This window comes from Centruroides vittatus, unplaced genomic scaffold (genome assembly GCF_030686945.1).
Source record: "Centruroides vittatus isolate TY-2023 unplaced genomic scaffold, ASM3068694v2 contig_620, whole genome shotgun sequence".
Taxonomy (NCBI): Eukaryota; Metazoa; Arthropoda; class Arachnida; order Scorpiones; family Buthidae; genus Centruroides; species Centruroides vittatus.
In genome coordinates, this window is record NW_027122381.1 from 3,967,225 (window position 1) to 3,988,675 (window position 21,451).

At 34.4% G+C, this 21,451-nt stretch overlaps 1 protein-coding gene across 6 annotated transcripts in view; it reads left to right on the forward strand.

Moving 5' to 3' along the window:
- Positions 1-21,451, forward strand: part of Gapvd1 (GTPase activating protein and VPS9 domains 1) — a 259,607-nt gene that overhangs the window by 48,615 nt on the left and 189,541 nt on the right. For all 6 annotated transcript variants that reach the window (XR_010881386.1, XM_067275441.1, XM_067275443.1 and 3 more), the window contains exons 5-7: positions 3,453-3,654; positions 13,470-13,648; positions 13,717-13,864. Coding sequence is in view for 5 of the 6 variants with exons in the window: in XM_067275441.1 (XP_067131542.1) it covers positions 3,453-3,654; positions 13,470-13,648; positions 13,717-13,864 (529 nt within the window). In the remaining variant the exon portion in view is untranslated. The remainder of the gene's footprint in view (positions 1-3,452; positions 3,655-13,469; positions 13,649-13,716; positions 13,865-21,451) is intronic.

A 21,451-nucleotide genomic window follows, 5' to 3' on the forward strand; every position in this document is an offset into this window, starting at 1 on the left:
CAACTTCCATAGTGTTTTGTTGCCGACTGTATCTGTTACATAGCCCATTTATGATGCTGCCATATCCGTGCTGTTTTGCTATGCTTTTAATGTAGGATAATTCCTTATGTAGATACTGGGCTCTTGAAGAATGGGTGTACGCTCTATGTATTAACGCTCCAATTGTGGCTACTTTATATTGGAACGGGTTGCAGGAATCCATTGGAATGTATGTTGGTATTGTTGTAAGCTTTCTGTAGACTTGCGTCTGTACTGCATTATATTTAATCTCCATGTCTACGTCTAAGAAGTGTACTCTTTCCTTACTTTGTTGTTCCAGTTCTACCACCAGGCCATAAGGATTATTATTCATTGCTTCCTCAAATTGTTTTAGATCTTGTTCGGTCTTCCAAAGGATGATGATATCGTCTATATATCTTCCGTATAGTAGGATGTTCGGTAGAAATGACAAAAGGGCCTTGCTTTCTAATGTCCTGATAACCATTTCGCATAAATCTCCGGACATTGGGCTTCCCATGGGTACACCCCTTATTTGTGCATATACTGCCGCTGAGTTGGCACATCTAGCTTACTATAATTCAGTATTCCAATTAGGGGCACAGTATACACACAAGAAAGGGGTGTACTCATAGGAAGCCCAATGTCCAGAGATTTATGTGAAATGGTTATCAGGACATTAGAAAGCAAGACCCTTTTGTCATTTCTACCAAACATACTACTGTACGAAAGATATATAGACGATATCATCATCCTTTGGAAGACCGAACAAGATCTAAAACAATTTGAGGAAGCAATGAATAATAATCCTTACGGCCTGGTGGTAGAACTGGAACAACAAAGTAAGGAAAGAGTACACTTCTTAGACATAGACATGGAAATTAAATATAACGCAGTACAGACGCAAGTCTACAGAAAGCCTACAACAATACCAACATACACTCGATGTGACCCCATCGGCCGATTTATATTTTTCATAACGGCTCGTGAATTGCTTCCGTTTTACAAATTATTTGGAAGCGAAGCACACTGTAGTTTTAAAAACACCTTTGAATCCGGTTTCAATGGAAAACATAAATAATCCTGACGAAGATCCCAGAAAGGGAGTCAAACGTTTAATTTTTGGAAATTTTTTGCACCAGTTATTGGTTTTGTTGTGAGTACTGTTTTTTAACAATCCGGTGTGTTGAGGGAATATATTAGGAAATAAACTCTCCACAGAAAGTAAGTTGGTTTCTGTTGAATCGGAAAGGGGTGAAACTTCTTCCCCTTTTACAAATTGATATATTTGGAGGTTTTTAGGACCTTTTCCAGTCGATTTCTGACCTTAAATTAAGTGATACAACCTCTTAACATCGAATATAATATTTCTTCTGTCTCTCATTTACAAAAATTAAGAAATTACTTTGACAACAAGAAAATGAAAGTTTCTCTCGCTTCCTTTGACAAGGATGTTCCTGGTTGACTCATCTGTTGATAAGAATTTGTTGAAGTTTAACAATAATATTTCTAATTAACTCGAATTCCCACATTATCATCATCATTATTATTATCAACCCATCTCAATTATATAAGATTAGTAAGAGCTGTCTAAATGACCTGTAGATGTCAAACTGCATCTGAAATGTTTTATCAGTGTAAAGGAAATCCAGACTTTGTGATGCTTTAATAGGAAGTTGATTTAACAATTTTTCTATATTTTCAAAATAAAAAAAAAAAATCTCTATTATTCCTTCTTTCATTCAAATTAAAAGATAACCTAAAATTTTTTCATGCTGGTAAAAATCAGATGTTCCTGTGGTGCTACATACTGTACATCCATTAAAACAATGTGCACTATTTTGCTGATGAGGAAAACTGTAATATAAACTAAATAGTAGAGTGACATGCTGGAGGTACACATGGTTAATTATGGAAAGTTCAGTGAGACACACTGGGATATCACATGGCACTCAATATGTTAAGTTTGATTAATCATTTTGTCATGTTTATCTTAAGATTCTTTTTGATCAAAAATGCAAAATTGCAACTAATTTAGCAGTGGAGTTCCAGGACTTATTCTCAGCCTCATAGAAATAAGTAGAATGTATTTCTAAGTATTTATTCTGAAGTGTTACTCGACGGTAAACATTAAAATATGATCAAACATTACTTCCATTAAATTGAATATTGCAAGAATTTTACAGTGGTTTTTCTCATTATGAAAGATTTTAATATTTACTGGGTATGAGGTTGAAGTTTACTTAGGTAGTCCCAATTGTGGCACTTCCAGAATCTCAACAACATGTGTGTTTTGAAAGTTAATCTAGGTGTCGCTGTCTTTAGTTAGTTTTCTAACGTCATTTCAGTATAAAATAATTTCCTAACATTTTATAACTGTTAGTTTAAATTTTCAGGTTCAAAAAGTTATGTATTGTTGTGTGAATAATTTTTTTCAAAGTTTGTAATTCATATTTTGTCATTTATTGTCGTAATGGCTGAGCTTGGAAAACATCAACAATTTTTTTGGCAAAAGTGTGCTTCAAGGGATTTTTTTCATTTATAGTATCTGAATATTTGGAATTTAATTGTGACAAGAGAAATACATCAGTTGGTATGTTTGCTATAAAGTTTGGTATTCAACCTGCAGATGCAGTTTGTTCAAAATGTGAAGATTGTCGTAAATTAAATTATTGAAAGGATCGTGATTCTGTTTCTTTTAGGTTTCACAAATGCAAGATGAACAGTTTTTCATTTGAAGTAATTTTTCAACTTACATTTGGGAATATTTCTTGGGAACTACTTTTTTGTTTATTTGACATTTAATTTGCACAGAATGCATGTTGAGTGTCAACTGTTTGGCTGTAGGTGTGAGTAGTCAAACAGCTGTTGAATGAGCGAATTTCATACGACACATTATGATTGTTTCATTATCTAATTTTACTGGAATGAAAATTGGAAGGATCTGGAAAGGTTGTGGTGAGCAAAATGAGAAAATCTAGGAGAAAGGTTTGACCTGTTTGTTCAGCTTATGAGTAAGGAGCAAGACATGTTTTAGTTTGAAAAGAGTCGGATATTGTACCTTACGTCCTGAATATAAGTGCTAAATAAATCCGAAAATCATAAGAGGAAGAATGTGGACGTGTGTTAAGAATGCGGGAAAAGTTTATATGATGGAAAAGGACAAAAGTTACGATAGAATCATCCGATACATGTTTTTTACTGACTAAATCAGAGAAAAGGAATTAGAGGTACATCGACGGTGAGTGAAAGATTATTTCTTTAAATGCTGGTGTAGTAAGTATCTGCGCTGGTCACTATTTTGTTTGTGGATGTCACGTTCACAAACAAGATGGTGACCGGAAGTGCCGCCATTGGGACTACCTAGGTAAACTTCTACTGGGTATGATTTATGAAAGTTTAGAAACTTTTTATAATGATCTTTTTAATTTTATTTTTTATATAATAATTTTTAGGTTTCATTTCTATGTAATGTTGAAATGGAATGCAAAGATGAACTATTAAAAAAATCATTAAATTCTTTACTTGGCGGATTGCCTTCGTACTCTCATAACAGTAATCAAAATAGTAATACTCCATATTCGGGAACGCCAAATGCAACTCCTATGGATACTCCTCCCAATACACCATCTTCTAGAAGAAGCATTTTGGGAAAAGGTAAATACTTTATGTAAATAATAATAATGTAGTAATATTAGAAATTATTCAATTTAGATCCATTAGGAAAAAATGCTCAATTCAGGAAGCAAAATGAATTTTTATTCATTAATGTTTTCATTCTCTTAAAATAAATAGAAATCATTTCTCAGCTGATTATAAGTGCTTTAGAACAAATATTTTCATTATAGATAAGACTCCTAGTAGAAGATACTTTATTCAAGATTCTAGTTTTATTGACTTATCTTATTATTTTAACAAAGGAACAAATTGTTCTGGATCTTTTAAAATTATTTGTTTATTCAATTAAATTCAAAATTAATATTTAATTATTAATTCACATTTTAATTAATTTAAACTTAATTTATGTTTTGACTATACAAAACAGAATTTAAAAAATTGTGTTTTAAGTTTCATATATTTGTTTCTAAAGCTGACTTACGGTGGCCAGCAATGATCTGTGGTTTGGTAAGACATGGAAGGTTCTATGAAAAAAGTGTACTTGAAGAAAGCTCACAAATATTCTATGCAGAAAAACTATTGTCATATATGTGCATATGAAAACATGCATGTGGAAAATTGCCTGTGCTTAAAAATGCCCTTGTTGAAAAACACCCAGACAGAAAAATATGCATAATTATACTAATTTATTATTAAACAAGAATCCTAATAATGAAAACTCAGACAGATAAGAGCATGTATGACAAGGACCTATGAGCAAGATGCCAATTTTTAATCTTTGTTTTTTAATAAGATGACAAAAGATAACAAAATGAAGCAATGGAATTAAGACAAAACAGAACCCAAGGGACAACAAAGAAACTAGCGATACAACACTAAAGAACTACAAAAAGTATAACTGGAAATAGAGTAAGCAAGAAAGGAAATGTGTTGTGTGTGACTTGGGGAGAGAAACTGCAAGAGCCTTGTTGTGGGATAGGAATGAAAGTAAGTGATGGTACATTGTACGTATCTGGATGAGTTGCTGTGGTGTGCATGGCCAGTTGTATCCTTCCACAATTGCCACTCTCGTTAAGCTATTCTTAATGTTAGTGTACCCATTGCAGTGGAAAATTAAGTGCATTGGTGTTTGTGCCTCATGCAGCCTGTGCTCACAGAACAGACTGTCTCCGAGATTGAATCTATGCAGATTTTGCTTGACATTGCCATGACCTGTAAGAAGATGAATGAGGGTAGAGCTAAGGGAAGAGTGGCAATATTGTCAACCATGGGGATAAAAGTGTGGGTGAGTCTACCCGTGGTGTCGTGATCCCAGCTGTCTTACCAGTGAATAGAAATTTGTTTCTTGATGTGCACGTCTATATAGGAAATAGGAATATAACTGAAAGTGCTAGTGACTGTAGATTTAGCAGCGAATTTGGCAAGATTGTCAGCGACCTCGTTTCCAAGAGTCCCACATGACCCGGGACTCATTGAAAATCAACTTTAATGTTGTTATTTAAGTGCCTGAGAATGTGATATGAGGAATGTACAAGTTTAATTTTGCTATCAGACCTAGCAGTTCTGTGTAAAGCTACCCTACTCAAGTTGTGCTGCATATTGTCAAAATCATCTTATAAAAGAATACGCATTTGAAACTTGTTAATAGGTTTGTTTTGGATTCATAATTTTCCAATAAAAACTGGACCCGAAGAAGATTCAAAAAGGGAAAAATTGCAAATGTTTGCCCATTTCTACATGTACTGTACAATATTTTGGAGTTACACAAGAGTTCTCAAGTATATAAAGATTAGACACAGAGAATAGATTTGATTTAAGGATATTTTTGATGGCATTCCTAGTGGCCTGCATCATGACCTGAAAACCTGAAGAGAAACAAAGTACAAAATTTCAATGACTGATCAGAACATAAAATGGTAAACACTGTTCAAAAGGCAGGAGCACTAGCAATATAAAACAAGTAAACTTATGTATGACAGAGTGAGGAAAAAAAACAAAATTTGAAGTGAACAGCACATACAAGCAAGTGTTGTTTTGTGCTTTGATGTTGTGTACTTTTTAGATTTACAGTAGGTGATCGGTTAATGAACAGTTCAGTTAATGAACAAATCAGATAACGAACACTTTCACGAAAGATTTTTATGTGCGGGCAATGAACACCTCACAGAAAAGCACAAGAAGAAGCAATGTAAAATAATGAATATTGATTGGTCTTTCCTTGTCTTCGGGCAACAATTCAAAACTTTTGGAGTGCAGGAGATGTCAACATCGACGCTTAACCCTGTTGGATGATATTCCTCCAAACTTTGAAACTCTTGTAATTCCTCTTTTATTTTTCTGATAGAAACAATTTTTTTATAGTATTAGTGAGAGTGTCGGGTGGGCACTTGTTAAGTTTTGTGTTGGTTTTTATTTTCGAAAGATGAGGGTATAATAGCGAAGGTAGTGAGTGTGAGTGGGCAGAAGATGTCTGATGTTGCTGGGCAGTATGGCTTGAACAGGGCTGCAGTAGGCTGCAGTTCAATCTCATTTAAGAAAGATACAGTATAATGAAGAAGACTCAAGCAGCTAAAGGAGTAACAAAAATCACATCTGAGAAATAAAGAACATTGAAGAGCTCATAATAGAACCTGAAACTGATCTGACATCAGATGAACGCAAGAACTCTCAAATGAAGAACACCAAGAAACTCAGTGAGGTATGTTTTCTTCTTCTGAAATCACCCACTGTACATTATTATTTATTTATTTACATAGATACTGTACATTATTACAGTGTACTACACAGTTAATGAAAGGTGAATCTATTGTTACAACTCACAACCATCAACCATTATTGAACAATTATTTTTGGTTTTGATACACATCAAGCAACAAATGCTGAATGAAAATCAAATTCCTGTTCTGGGGGGTCATTTGTGAAGATGTTTAACAAGTCGCTGACCTTTTTTACACGAAGATTTTCAAACTGGAATTGTTGTTAATTTCATTTCATTGAAATCTCTTTCTTGCTCAACAGTGTGCACTGGGAGTGAAAGAAGAAATTCAGTAACTATTGCTACATGAGGGTAATCTGAAAGAGGATCATTTACAGCTATCATTTTATAAACTTTAGCCAATGACATATCCTTACAACTAACAGCAAGAAATTCCACTCCATCAGAAATTATTTTGTCTATTCCATTGAACTGTGGTTGCAAAAACTTGTGAATCTGCCATTCCATTATGATCATATCAGTAAATTCGCTTGTCTGAAATTTGAATATTTTTTGGTAACAGTATGATAAATAGTTTAAACTGTTTCAAATCAGAAAACCTATCTTCTAAATTGGCAATCAAAGTAGGTAAAAAACCTGCTGCACATTTTCCAAAGAATGCCGTTTCTTTAGATAGACTTTACCACGACACTCAAACGTGAATTCACAGTAACAGACATCATTATTGGGTACTTTACTTAAACAATATAGTATAACATAATATATTATCATGGATTGTTCAGCATGTTAGTCTATCCAGGAAAACTGTGAAATTAGATACTTCTATACGGCAAAAACCAGTATGCCGATTTATTTGAGGATATACATCCCTGTAGAGGGTGCACAAAAAAATGAAATGAGTTATGTCATATAGACTCTCATAGATGCCAATTTTTATTCTGAAATTGTGAAACTGTTGGCATTAAAAACTATGATTATATCTTTAATTTCTGCATTTTATCTTCTTTCTAGCAATGTAAAATACCCATGGAAAGCCAAAAGTGCTTTATATATATATATTACTTTTCCTGCTCTGCTATATATAACAGGAAAAATATGACAATTTGTCAAAAATGACTCCCCAAGAATTTTTACATTTCTGGACTCGGGACCTTGAAATGTTCAGAAATGCAAAAAAAAAATTCGGCGGTTTATTCTGTATGTATGGATGTTTTTTTCACCCTCTTTGACGCTTAATAACTCCTGTGCTTTTTATCGAAAATTTTTGAAATTTTGCAGAGAAGTTTGTTTATTAAAGGTTCTATGGTATTAAATTTTGGTGATTCAAGGTCAATGGGTGGGGAGATTGTGGGATTGTGTATCTCCGGTAGGGTCGGACTTAATGACGATTTTTCTCGTTATTAGCATTTACAATTTTTTATAAAACCCATCTCTAACCTCAAAATTAAGTGTTTTGCCATTTTATAATAGTTACAATACTTTATAAAAACTTATATTTTTTAACAGATTGTGCCATTAAATGTTACTGGGAAAGTTAAGCAACTCATTGCTGGATTTTTTAATTATAATTTGATCCAAAAACATTGCAAAAATAAACACATCAAATTTCAGAAACAGGCTGTAAATCATCTCCACTTACATAATTAACATTGGCTTTGTGTGAAATTTGACAGGAAGGTGTTACCTTAAGTTCAGGGTATTACCAATAAAACTTTATTACTTTTGTCACAGATTGTTCTACTTACACTTATTCTAGCAATACTTAGTGTGTAGTCCACACTAAGTATTGCTAGTAACATCAATAAGCCACTAATTGTTTTATTAGCCTATAAACAAAAACTCTTCTTGGTTGTGAGTCAGTCATATTAGGAAGGGTATTTTTGAATAAGGATTATTTTTCAATAAGAAGAAAAATACTGTAAATATCATTAAAATATATTTTTTCTCATATTCTACATACTTTTATCTACTTTTCTACATAATTTCCATTTTTGTTTAAACATTTGTCATACCACTAAACAATTTTTTGAATTTCGACTTCAAAAAAATCTGCCACCTGCCACCAGAAGACGGTAGGCCACGCCCCTTGTTTTGTATGGCATGTCAAAGTTTTTTCGAGGTCACACAATACGCATCGGAATTGATTGTTGTGCCTCTCGGCATAAAATCCACCAACAAAATTTCTTTCCTGTCCCAAAAGATAGTTGCCATGATCTTTCATGCTGAAATTGAATAACAGATGGTATCTCACAATCGGTGGGTGACTCAATTTTCTTAAACATTATAAACTTCTACAGCTTATCACACAGACAGACGATATGGCTGCAAATGGCGTCTAAACCCGCGCAAAGCATGCTGGGAGCAGACACACGTGTCATTCACAAACAGATCTTTTTTTAAAAAAATAGCCCTCGTACAATGCTGTTATTTTATTGTACTCGGAAGAATGTTTACTTTAACATTAATCAGATTTAACAAATCTAGTTGTTAAATTAATTTTATTTTTAGTCTCAGTTTAACTGGCATGCTGGTAATTCCTGATTATACGCTGCATGCTGGTCAATCTGCAAAAATATGGTAGGGTAGGCTAAACGAGCATCACGGAATTTTCTATCTGCCTTCGGTGGAGCTATATGTAATTGTTAAGCATTATAAAAATGTTAGTTTTTAACAAGTAATGTTTTTTGAAGATATTATAACCTCCTAGAAAGCATTAATTTCTTAGTGAAACAAAGTTGTCACTAAATTAAATATTTGTAGCATTTTAGCCAAAACATTAGTGACAACTTAGACCCTGTAAATGTGTAAACACAGTGCTTGACTTGACTAATATTTTTATGGAAACAAAAGCACAGTCTTGCAGTGGAGAGTATGCCAGATAATTGACAGGCCATTTTACTGAGGGCCAGATTAATGATACGAATGAGTCTACTATAGCATAATGGTGATTGTATACTGCATATAGTATATGATAAACAAAGATGTACTGTAGTTCAGTTCATCATAAGTTTTGGACTGTTGCCAAAGATAAGCAGCCTTTTAACACATACATCCTTGAAATATTATTGTGCAGTTTTAATTATGACAATTTATGGAAATTTGTGTCATTTGGTTATTATTCATTTAATTTACAATGATTTAATAACATTTTTAATGATATGAATCTTGAAATACAGTAATGTCACTGTTTTAGCAGAAACATACATATCAGGTCAGTCCATAAGTTTGTGCGTATTTTTATTTACAAAAAAAGCAGCAAAAAATTTTAATTAAATTTTATTTCAGTCTATAATGTATTCACCATTATTTTGTACAATTTCTTGCCATCTTGATGGTAGCTTTTTAATCCCGTCTTCTTAGAATGATTTCGGTTTTGAGTCAAAATATTCAGAAATAGCCTTTTTTACATTGTTCTCATCCTCAAAAGTTTTCCCTTTTAAAAAATTCTGCAAACTGCGAAAAAGACAATAATCACTGGGAGCAATATCTGGCGAATATGGTGGATGAGGTAAAATTTCCCACTTGTAGCCTTCAAGTTTCTGTACAGTTATTTTTGCAGTGTGTGTCTGGCATTATGCTGCAAGAGAACCCGCTTTCTGTTCACTAACGACGGTCAATTTTTTTTTCAATTTTTCATTTAAACGCTCTAATTTTTCACAATACATTTGAGCTGTAATTGTTTGATTAGGTTGTAACAGCTCAAAGTGAATTACACCCGACATATCCCACCAAACAGACAAAAGAATTTTTTTTGGATGCAACCCACCTTTTGCAGTCGGTTTTGGCTGCTTGTCGCCATCCATCCATTGTCTTTTTCTCGTCACATTATTATAGAGTCGTCCATTTTTCGTCTCTGGTAACCTGCCTACCAAGAAAAGGTTCTAAAGCAATACGGGATAAAAAAGAAGTGCAAACGTTTACACGTTGTTGTCGGTTAGCTATTGACAGTTTGTGTGGTATCCATTTTCCTAGCTTTGAAAGTTTTCCGATTTGTCGTAGGTGTCTACGAACAGTTCCGTGGGATGAATTTAAACGTTCCGCAATTTCGTCAACTGTTAAAGATGGTTCTGCTTCGACTAGTGCAGAGAGAGCATCGTCGTCAAAGTCGACGGGTCTTCCGGTACGAGCCTTATCCTCCACACTAAAATCATTGTTTTTAAATCTTTCAAACCACTTCTGTGCAGTTCTTGCGCTAATTACAATTTGATTATGTACAGTATTTATTTTTTTGGCTGCATTTGAAGCATTCTCACCACTTAAAAATAAAAAGTATAAAACATGTCTTTTGTATTCGTCGGTTACTTTTATTTTAACGAAAATAAACAACTGAAATGTTCACAATTCCGAACAGATTATATGAATGAGATCCAATTTAACACTTCGGTGTAAAAATTATCACATTAGACTGACATTTTTAACAGCAAAACAAGATTTTTCTCAAGGTCATAAAAATGCACATGGACTTATGGACTGACTTGATAAATTAGCTACCTGATAAATGTACAGTGAAGCATTTTGTCTTTTATTGTAGCCAGTTTTTATTGTTTTATTTTAAAGTTTTTGTTTTTACTCTTTTATTTGCCAATTTTTTAAATATTTTAGCAAGTTTTCATTTTTTAGTTTTGCAGCTTCATTTGTTTTACTCCTATGTTTCTTAAATACTTAGTTGTTTCAGAGGCAAATGGTCCAAAATGAATTTCCTTTCGTAAAATATAGAAAAGTGTACTTCTTCTATCCAAAAAAAGTGTTCCTGTAAGCTGAGTTCTCTAAAGCAGTTTTGTGTGTAATTCTAAAGAACTTAGTGAACACAAAGCAATCAAGTACTAAGCATATACAAATTGTTGCACATACCTTTGGACTATATTTTGTCCCAAAATACTTATTAGTGTTCAATGGTTCATAGCTTTCACATTAGTCTAAAGTTAAGGTAAACTTTTCTATGTTGTTCTGTTATGTTTTTTCATTCATATATTAGTGACGTATTTTCATTTATACTATTGTTTTATTGTTATATTTGCAAATACAAACTTTTAGTTGAAATGTTTTTAGCAGCTTGTGGAATTGTGACATAGCAGTTTGTTAGAAGCATTATTTTACTTGTTTATCTTGTTGTGATAAGAGTTTGCAGTTTATACTCATTTTAAGTTGACCATTCATTTGGAGAAGTTTAAGTTTTGTGTTATACAGTGAAATTGTGGTATAATGGTCAAAATTTCCAGTTTGTACATCTTATGTAAAAATTAACACCTGTTTATTTTAAAATGCTTTTTACATGTAAAGTAAATTAACAGGTTCTTGTTGTTATCTATTTTTTTTTTACAAATCCAAGAGTGTCTCTACTTCACATCACAATGGGAGTGTTCTAATATACTAACATCAAATAGGAAATTTTTTAAAATTTACAAAATCTAAAAAAATTCAGTAAATTAGACAATACTTAGGTGTCTTCTTATGTTGTCCCTTTGCATGCATATTAGAAGCTGAAATGAAAGGTTGTGGAACTGTTAATTTTCCTCGTGTGCGTTTAAAGGGACACCATAAGAAGACACCTATGTATTGTCTACTTTACTGAATTTTTTTAGATTTCGTAAATTTATTTATCCTGGAAATTTTTGTTTTTTGTTAAATTTGAATTTTATGTTCATTTTAAGAACATTATTTATTTGGTTAATTAAATAAAATTAAGGTTATATAAATATAATCTTTATTTTGATTTATATTGTACACTCATTTATTACAGTTTCGGAACTACAGTGAGTACATAAACGATATTACATATAGAAAAATTTTTTGTGAACTAAACTTCTTGTACATGCTGTGAAGTCACTGAATTGAGGATAACCGAATGTCAGGATTGATCAGATGTGGGGTGAGTGGAAGTGAGGCACACACCTGCAGTTACAAATAATCCCATTTATTAATTCTAAGTCTTTGATCTAATGGAATGACTTGTCAACAATTGATGCTAGTCTGTTGGAGAGTCAATGGCCCTGGGGTGGTCGGCTGAAGAAATGTTTCAAGGAGCTGTCTGTTGAGAAGTCTGGTGTGGAATGGTGAAGATAGGGATGAAAGTCCATATGCATAGAATACTGAAGACAAGACAGAAAGACAATGTGACTAAGGGAGCAATCGGTGGAAGTGACATTTATGGCTCATTCAGCGAGACAGAGAGTCTTGTTTTGACCTTGAGATTCGGGGTTTGTAAAGAATTCTTCCATGATCTTTCACTTTCTGATTGATCAGTTTCTTATCTCCAGGTATATAACAGGAATGGGCAATGACAATAAACCTTCTCGGGTGGCACTAAGGGATACTCTCTCAGACTCTCAACGACCTCTGATCCTTGAGTTCTTTCATTTATATTTCATTTTAGTTCAGAGGAACTAGCCATATGCTTTTGTGGGTTAAGATGCTTCAGCATTTCATCCTGGCACAGTGCACTTCAGTGTTTACTTTTCGATTAGGCTTCTCTCTTAATGTCATCATGTTTGCATTGTATTTGTATCATTTTGGGCCACAAAGGGTCAGATTCGACACTGTGTTTCTATTCGATCAAGAGAAGTTTATTGAACTTTGAAACTCCTTCTCATATTGTTTACAACTGAGTTCTTGTATGTATGAAACATAATCTTCATACTAGATTAGTTTTTTAAAGTTTGTTTATCTTTTTTTCCTCTCCTGACTAAAAAATTTTATTCTTTCCCATTTTTTTTACATTTTTTCTTCAATTTTTATGAGTGCTAGAATCAAAGCTTAATCCCTGATTTGACACTTTTATTAAATTTTTTACACGAGCTTGTGTATTGCTCGGGCCTCATAATACTTAATTTTAATTACACAAAAGTATCTACATTAGTAAAAACAGGTAAACTAATTTGTCAATTTCTTTTAACATGTGCATTTGGAAAACTTACTTTATTATATAATTAAATTTTGACTTTAATGGTCATCCTTTGCCTAATTTAGTCTGTTCAATTGAGGTTTTACTGTATTTTTCAGATTTGAAAAGTTTATTTACATTTTTAAGTTTTAGCAGATGTTTATTTTGTGATCTGATTTCCTTTATTTTTTCTAATTGTTTTTTTAATAAATTTGTAAAAAGATTAAATTTATGTAATTACCATATTTTATATATTAGTAGGACGAATAACTTCGAAAACATCATTGCCGTTGTTTACCGAAAGTCATCATGACGACTGCAACCTAAACGAAACTGCTGATACTCCAGTAAACATTACCACTCAGGTTGAAGAAGTTTTGGTTATTCCTTTAGCAAATCAAGATTTTGAATGTCCTGGAATGTTAAGTGAAGAAAAAGTATTTATTTTTGAAATTGTTTAAATTTAAAATTCCAAACAATTTTTTAATGTTAGAATGAACTTTAGGTGATAAGCTTAGAACAACAAAAAAAACACAGTAAAGTCCGAATGAATCTTGATAGTCTCGTGGGTGACGAAAACGATAACGTCAGTACCACCGAAATCGTTGAAAAGAAAACACGATTTTCACTTTCTCAAGATCAAGAGTCTTTAGGTATTTTTCAAAATAATTTAATAATGCTTTTCATTAGGTATTAATAAAAATTTTAAAATAAAACGAATGATATTGATAGCTAATACACGGGTCGCGCTGCACAGTGCCAAAATTGCCATTTGGGATATTTTTATTGAAATGATGATAAAAATATAATACTGGCAATAGCAAGTTGCAATAAATTCCTAGTTTACTTATTTTCACATTCAGTGTGAAATTGAATCACAAAGCACACTTCAGTAAAAACAGCAGACTGTCTAGCTCTTGTGCACGTGTTTCCAATCTTATAAGATAAAGGTATCATATCTGGTTCTTGAAATTATCATTTTACACTTAAAATTATCATACATTCATTTTGATTTGTTACACTTACACTTTCTATCTATAGAAATATTAACTAGGTTTCCCTTATATTTGTGACCGGAGGGTCGGTACCTCTTTGATACATTGTCAGGACTGACACCACCGTGTCCTGGGTGACACGGAAGCTGAGACAGCATATAGGAACGCCGTGTATGCGATCGCTCGCATACACGGGTTATCAGATTCGGGATGGAGATGAGATGAGAGGAGAGGCAGCAAACTGGAAGTGACTTACTCGACTACAAGATTAACAGCTCAAATAACTAATTTAATGTGACAGAAAAGGCTGACCTATTGAGAGAGAGTTTTCATGACATTGCGTGTCGATATAAATACCTGGTGCACTGGGTACAGGTTTTCCAAATGGTTGTGGAGTCACTGGTTGAGGTCTGGGATTGTCTTTGGAATTGTCTTTGTGGCCTTGAATGGTGGTTAAAGTCTGTAAAGTACTATTTTTAGTATCTTACATTTTACATTTTACTAAAGAGTTAAGAGGGCTGTCTGTTTTTGCTTCAGACTTATGCCCTGTAGGAAGTGGAAGGAAGAGATAGCATGAGGTAAGAAGTGTGAAATAAAGTATGAAAGGAAAGTTTGAAGTGAAGACATGGGACCAGAGAGCGCCTGCGTCGGTATTTATTGAAATATATATACATACAGAAATATAGATTGAATACAAAAAATGCTTACAAAGGATAAAAATATAAGGATTACAGAAATTGTAAAAATTATACAAATAATAATATTTATAAAAATTACAAAACCATAAAAAGTACAAAAATTATTAAAATTTACAGAAATTATAACAACTACAGAAATTACAAAAATTATAAAAAATCATAAAAAACTATATACAATGCATACATTGCATGTTGTGGTTAGTTTATTTGGCCTATAATGCTTGGCTTGTTTTCTAATGGTGACGGAGGGAATAAATTGAGAGCAGTTTCTTCCTGTTTCAGCTGTCTCCCATTCCCTCTGCCAAATATTATTAATAATTCGAAGCAGGTGTTTATTGAGTGTAGCCTGAGGTATGTCAGTGAAGGAGGGCTTAATGTTAGCGTTGGTTCCTAACTTAGCCAATTTATCGGCCGTTTCATTACCAACATTTCCTGTATGGCCTCGTATATAAGCAAATGTGATTTTTCTTTTAGAGCCCAGTTCCTTAGCAGCTGCCAGAAGTTTTTTTGATAAGGTGGTTGGACGGCACCTGTTGTTTAAACTATGAAGCGATGTTCTACTGTCGGTTAATATGCATATACTTCCTTTAAATCTGTCGATGTTATTGTTGATGTGCTGTATAGCTTTTAATATAGCAAATAACTCTGCTTGAAAGTTGTTACAGTGTGATGCTAGCTTGTAGTAGTGCTGGTAGGTTGTTCTATTTTTTGAGTTTATTACAGTAAAACCTGCTCCAGTTCCTTGTTCGTTTTTTGATCCGTCTGTATATAACTTCCATGCTGCTTTAATTTCCATGCCATTTTTCTCTTCCCAGTGGATGTTATAGTTTAGTTCTTCTGCTGGGTGTTTGAGGTATTCGTTTTTCTTTAGTTTTCTATCAATACTGTAATTTTCTTCGTTTACATTTATTATGGTGCTATTCTTACTTATTTCTGTATAGATTTCGTCGTCATCTGGGATGTTATGACCAATTTGATCTCCTGCTGTTGTTAGGTGCCAGCTCCACATCAAATATTTTGCCTTGAGATGAATCGGTAAAAGGTCTGCCATGATTAATAGAGCGTTGGTGGGGGCGGTGTTGTATGCTTTGCATATTTTTATTGTAAACTTTCTCTGGATAGATGTTAATTTCCTTTTCATGTGCACGTTATCAAGTGCTTCCTTCCATACCTGTACTGCATAAAGCATTGCAGGTTCTACAGCTGCTTCGTAAATAAATTTAGTATTGGCATAATTAAGGCCCCAAGTCTTTGCCGTAATCCAATTGAACGCATTTGCTTTTAGTTCCATATGCCTACATAAATTACGGATATGAGTATGCCAATTTAGTTTGTCGTCAAAAACTATACCCAAGTAATTGACATCCTGCTCCATCTTTATCTTATTTTTGTTAATAAAAATTCTTGGTGGTCGTTGTAGCCTGGTACGTTTGTTTTTTCGGGTACACACCATCCCGATTGTTTTCTCATGATTAATTGGAAGTTTATTTTCATGACTCCATTGGAAAATTTTTTCTAGTTGATTATTAGCGATTGCTTCTAATTTATCGACGTTTTGATGTGTCACCATCAACAAAAGATCGTCTGCAAAAGCTTGTGTGATAGTATCTTGGTTATTTTCCATGAGGTTTAATAGTTAGTCACATACCAGATTCCAGAGCCCAGGGCCGCTTCGCGAACCCTGGGGACAGCCCCTATTAGTGTGTCTGGTGATGGTAAAGTTGTTTGCTTTATACTTAATAAATCTGTTGTCCAGGTAGTCTCTTACCAAATGAAAAATATTTGCTGGGCAGTTGGTCTCATGTAGTCTATTTAGAATGCTCGGCCACCATATGTGGTCGAACGCTTTATGGAAATCAATTTTTACTAATAAAATATGCTTATTATCCTTCCAGCCCTTATGAATAACATTTTTTGTTCTTAATGCTGCTTCAATTGTCGATTTACCAGGTCTGAAACCGAACTGGTTGTTGTTTAATTGATTAGTATTATGGAGGTGCCAATTAATCCGATCCTTCATAAGACCGTCAAGTAGTTTACCCATTGTCGGCAGTAAGCTAATAGGTCTGTAGTGTTCCGGTCTTACCGGGTCGTCAATTTTAGGTATTAATTTTATATCAGCGATTTTCCAGTCATTTGGAAAGTATCCAGTAGTCAGACATTTATTTAGGATATGAACAAAGGCAATGGGTATCTCCTTAAATGCTTCCTTGAGCATTTCTGCCGTTATCCTGTCTATCCCTGGTGTCTTCTTATTCGCCATTGATTTAATCGCTCTTTCTACTTCCCGGAAAGTGAAAATTTTGTCGTTTTTGTTATTATATGATTTTTGGAGGTTTTCCCTGATGCTCTTTTGTTTTATAGTATCAAAGTCTTGACTGTCCTCGGGAAAGTGGTATTTTAAAATTTGATTAATGCTGTTTTCGATGTCGATGTTTACTTCTGAACTCTGATCTGGGTTTGAAACGTCCGGAATGAAAGGTTTTTTCTGTTTCTTAATTACCAAGTTATAAGGTATGTCCCATGGCCCGTTCCTGTTGGAATCTGTACAGAACTTTTTCCAGGATTCCGTACGTGTCCTGTTGATGAGTTTTTTATATTGTTTTAGACTATTTTTATAGTTGGTTTTATGTATATTTTCCTCATTGGTATTTTTTGCCCTTGCGTGCTTCTTTCTTAACTTGTTCACCTCTCTTCTTTTATTGTTCAGGGAATCATCCCACCATTGAGTTTTCCTCGGTGGTACTTGTTTGTAACGAAGGGCCCTCTCTCCTGCTGATATCAAGGTGTCTGTAAAAAACTTTGCATACTTGTCTATTTCTTCATGATTGTTTATGGGTGGAAAGTCGTATTTCTGCCAATTTTTTGCGAATTCCTGTCTGAAAAGAGTCCAGTTTGTCTGTTTAATTTGAAAAGAGCACTTCATACTATTATTTGTGGGGTTGTTGAGCTTTAGTTGAGTTAAAATATAACGATGGTCGCTTGCTGATGGTATGAGGAGGGTCTCGCAGTTGTCTATTTCGTGGGAAAAATTGTCGGTAACCAGGCAGACGTCTGTTCATCCCCTTGCAAAAGGGGTGTGGAACGTCAGATGTGTCGTCATGTTGGTAGAAATTAAACTAAATTCATCCATCACGTCAGTGATCATTTTGCCTCTTTTGTCTTCTTTCTCGTGGTACCAAACTGGAGATTTCCCATTTAGATCTCCCAAAATCATTATTTTTTTATTTCTGATTTTCCTTAGTACATTGGAGAGTTCTCTAACACAGTTTTCGTCGTTGTCGTCCGGTGAAAAGTATGCACTAATAATTATGAGAGGTTCGGCAAGTTGGAGAATCATGGTTGTTAGCCTATCTGTGCATAATTGGGTAATTTTGGCAATGTCAAGATGGGGATTGCAGCAGATTATGCCGCTTTTGGGTCTTGAGTTGTTACTACCTGAGATCACCTTCCACCTTCCAAATCTTACGATGTTATTATTAATCTGGTAAGGTTCCTGAATAGTGATTAGGTCAATATTTTTCTCGTTGGCAGTTTGTATCAGTTGGGAGCATGCCGCCTTGCTCCTCTGAGTGTTGATCTGTAATATCTTTAAAGTATGGTTAATCATTTGAGATTGCTGTGTTGAGTTTGATGGCTGAGTATTTGTCATTGTGCTGTTACAATCCATAATCGGTTCTCTTGATTGCGGCTTCTCTTAGTTTTTTTGTGATTGGGCAATTAGGGTGTAATGCCCCATGGTTTGTCGGCTGTTTTTTACTGTTAGGAAGATCTTTGTTGTTTCTGTGACAATTAACACAGCAAGGCGGCTCATTAAGTCTGTCACAGTCTACATATTTATGGTTTTTTCCACAGTGGGAGCAGTATTGTTCTTTTTCGCAGCTTTTGGCCATATGTTCAATTCCACAACAGCGGTAACACCTTAGTATTGGAATATAGTCATCAACTTTGATTGTGGCCCAATTGATCGGGATATGTTTCTCTTTAATAAAGGTGTTACGTATGTGAGGTGACACAGATAGGACAACGTGCCTACAGTTTTCTGTATGCTTCCCCCTACTCAGAACCGTGCTGATCTTACACTCATTTTTAAATGCTTCTTCCTTTAATTCTCCCCATATGTCGTTTTGTCTATAAATATATGTTGTTATATCTTCCTCTTGGATAGATTGAGGCACATTCAGCAGTATTATCCTGGGTCTTTTGCCCTCAGATCGTTTACATGTAATTTTATTTTCTAATTCTGGGAGTTCTTTAATAGCATTTTCAAGGGTTATACCCTGCTCCCTATCTCCTACTCTGATACAAATTCCATTGTTTTTCACTTCTTTAACTGTTTTGATCTTAACCCTTAGCCTATGCGGTTCAATTTTTTTCTTTAGTACTTCTGTCACCTTTACCATGTTTGTTTGCTCTTCTCCTTCACCTGGTTCCTTTGGGTATATCAGCACCGCATGAGAACCCCCTGTTCCCTCCTGATTTAATTTCTGATCCAAAGATTTTTGTATGTTCTTAGTTGTTGTGCTTGGTTTAATATTTCTTTTTAAAATTTTGCTGTATGTGATCTGTTGATAGGGTTGTTCTGTTCCTTGTTGAATTCTGATATTATTTGTATTCTCCATTTGCTTCCTTGTTTCTTTTATAATGGCATACAGCTCATGGAGGTAGCCATACATTTTCGCTGCATATTCCCTGATTTTTTTCCTTTCCTTCTGTTTGACATTTGTGCTGGTGTGTTCTGGACACATTTCCATTATAGAACCCAACATGCTATTTGCCTCTGTTATTAGGGTATGTTCTCTTTCCTTTTTGTCATTACTATCGACAGTCTGATTTAAAGCTTGTCCTGTTTCCTTTGTATTATTACAGTCAATAGCTGGATTTGGAGATTGGCTTGGTTCCTCTGTCTCATCTTCTAAATGGGTCAAGTTGACCCGAGGTTCAAGACTTGTTGTGTCCATGTTTAATTAAGAAGTAAACCAGTAAACAAAATAAGTTCCCAATTTTTAAGTTGTTACTGTCTAACCCAGCCCACTGCTGAAGGGGCAGAATTAAAAGGAGGACTTGGTTCCAACAACTCTGGACAACCAAGAAAAAGCTCAATTGCTCAGAGTGAAAAGATAGCTTAAAACTAATTAAATTAAACTTAAATTATTATTTAAAACTATACAAGACATTGTAAAAAGTCCAGTAAAACGTGTTGATAATATTTAATTGCAGTAGTAGCGAATTGTCACACTTGGCGATGTCCAAAGGTGAAGATAGCTCGTCGATGTGCACGTCTAAACAGAATGTCTCCTTAAAAAACGCCGAAGAACCAAAAAAACTTGAAGTACGCCATTCGTCTACAATCCCGCCAAAGAGCTATGCCTCGCCGAGTAGCTGAGCCGCGTCGATCCGTTGTGCCCCGCCGATCGGCTATTCACCACGTGGCGCGGAACAGTTCTTTGTTCTATGTCCAATTTTTGATCGATCATAACTTAATAACTAATAAACGTAGCAAGATGAAATATATGGCCGTTGTAGAGAGTCTATTTCGCTGACGAAAACCGTCGGAGAAATTTACTGATGGGGCCTGCGGAGCCCGATGGAGCCTGCAGAAAAACGAAAGTTTAAACGCTCGTAGCTAAAAAACTACTTAGCGGAAAAAATAAGTTTGACACTTACAGAATCCTCTCTTTACGCTCTATCCAACGATGTATAACTTATTACGCGGCACTCAATATTTTCAAAGTTATCGTAATCCAAAGAATGAGCACATATTCCAGCACATATACAAAGTCGCGACTCGTCGCCCTCTATTTTTTTAGTATTTTAGGAAACCGACACTAACTGCGGCCGGTAAAACTTCCGTTAACCTAACGGGTACTTTACGTGAATTTGAGATTAGTTTGCCAGGCCTGGGCTTTTACACGTGCACCGAAAAGAATTAGTAAGAATAACGACAAATATCAAGTCAAAGTAAAAGTTTCAAATATATTTAATTAGTAAATTGAATTTACTATGTACAATTGTCTATGATCCAAAACAAAATTTATTAACGAAAATCAACAAGTCAACCCGACAATAAACTCAGCTACTTAGCTTAACTTAATATTAATTTTCCTTTGAAAATTTGACAAATCAAATACTTAGGAACTATGAACAAAATTTCTTACGAACTAAACCTCTATCCGTCACCTCGCTATACTAGGAACCTGTTCTCTCAATCTTTTCGCTATTGTCAGATCGTCAATCGAATTCCTCTTTAACACGTTGGATCACCTAATTCTCAATCTGGACTTCGACCAGGAATCACCTCACTCTGGAATTCACCTCGCTTTCTTCAGTTGACGTGCTGGTTTTATGCTGTGAGGTGACATCACAATTCAGCTGGGTTACTCCCCTTATTTACATACTTAGTTTTCTAACATTAAGTTTCTTTCTGGCAGCTTTAATTTTCCGACAAAAGCTTATAAACCGTTTACAAAGTATTTAGCACAATTTTCTGGGATGTTATTACGGTTTAGTAAATATTTCTTCACTAGTGAGTGTGGGGATTCCCCCC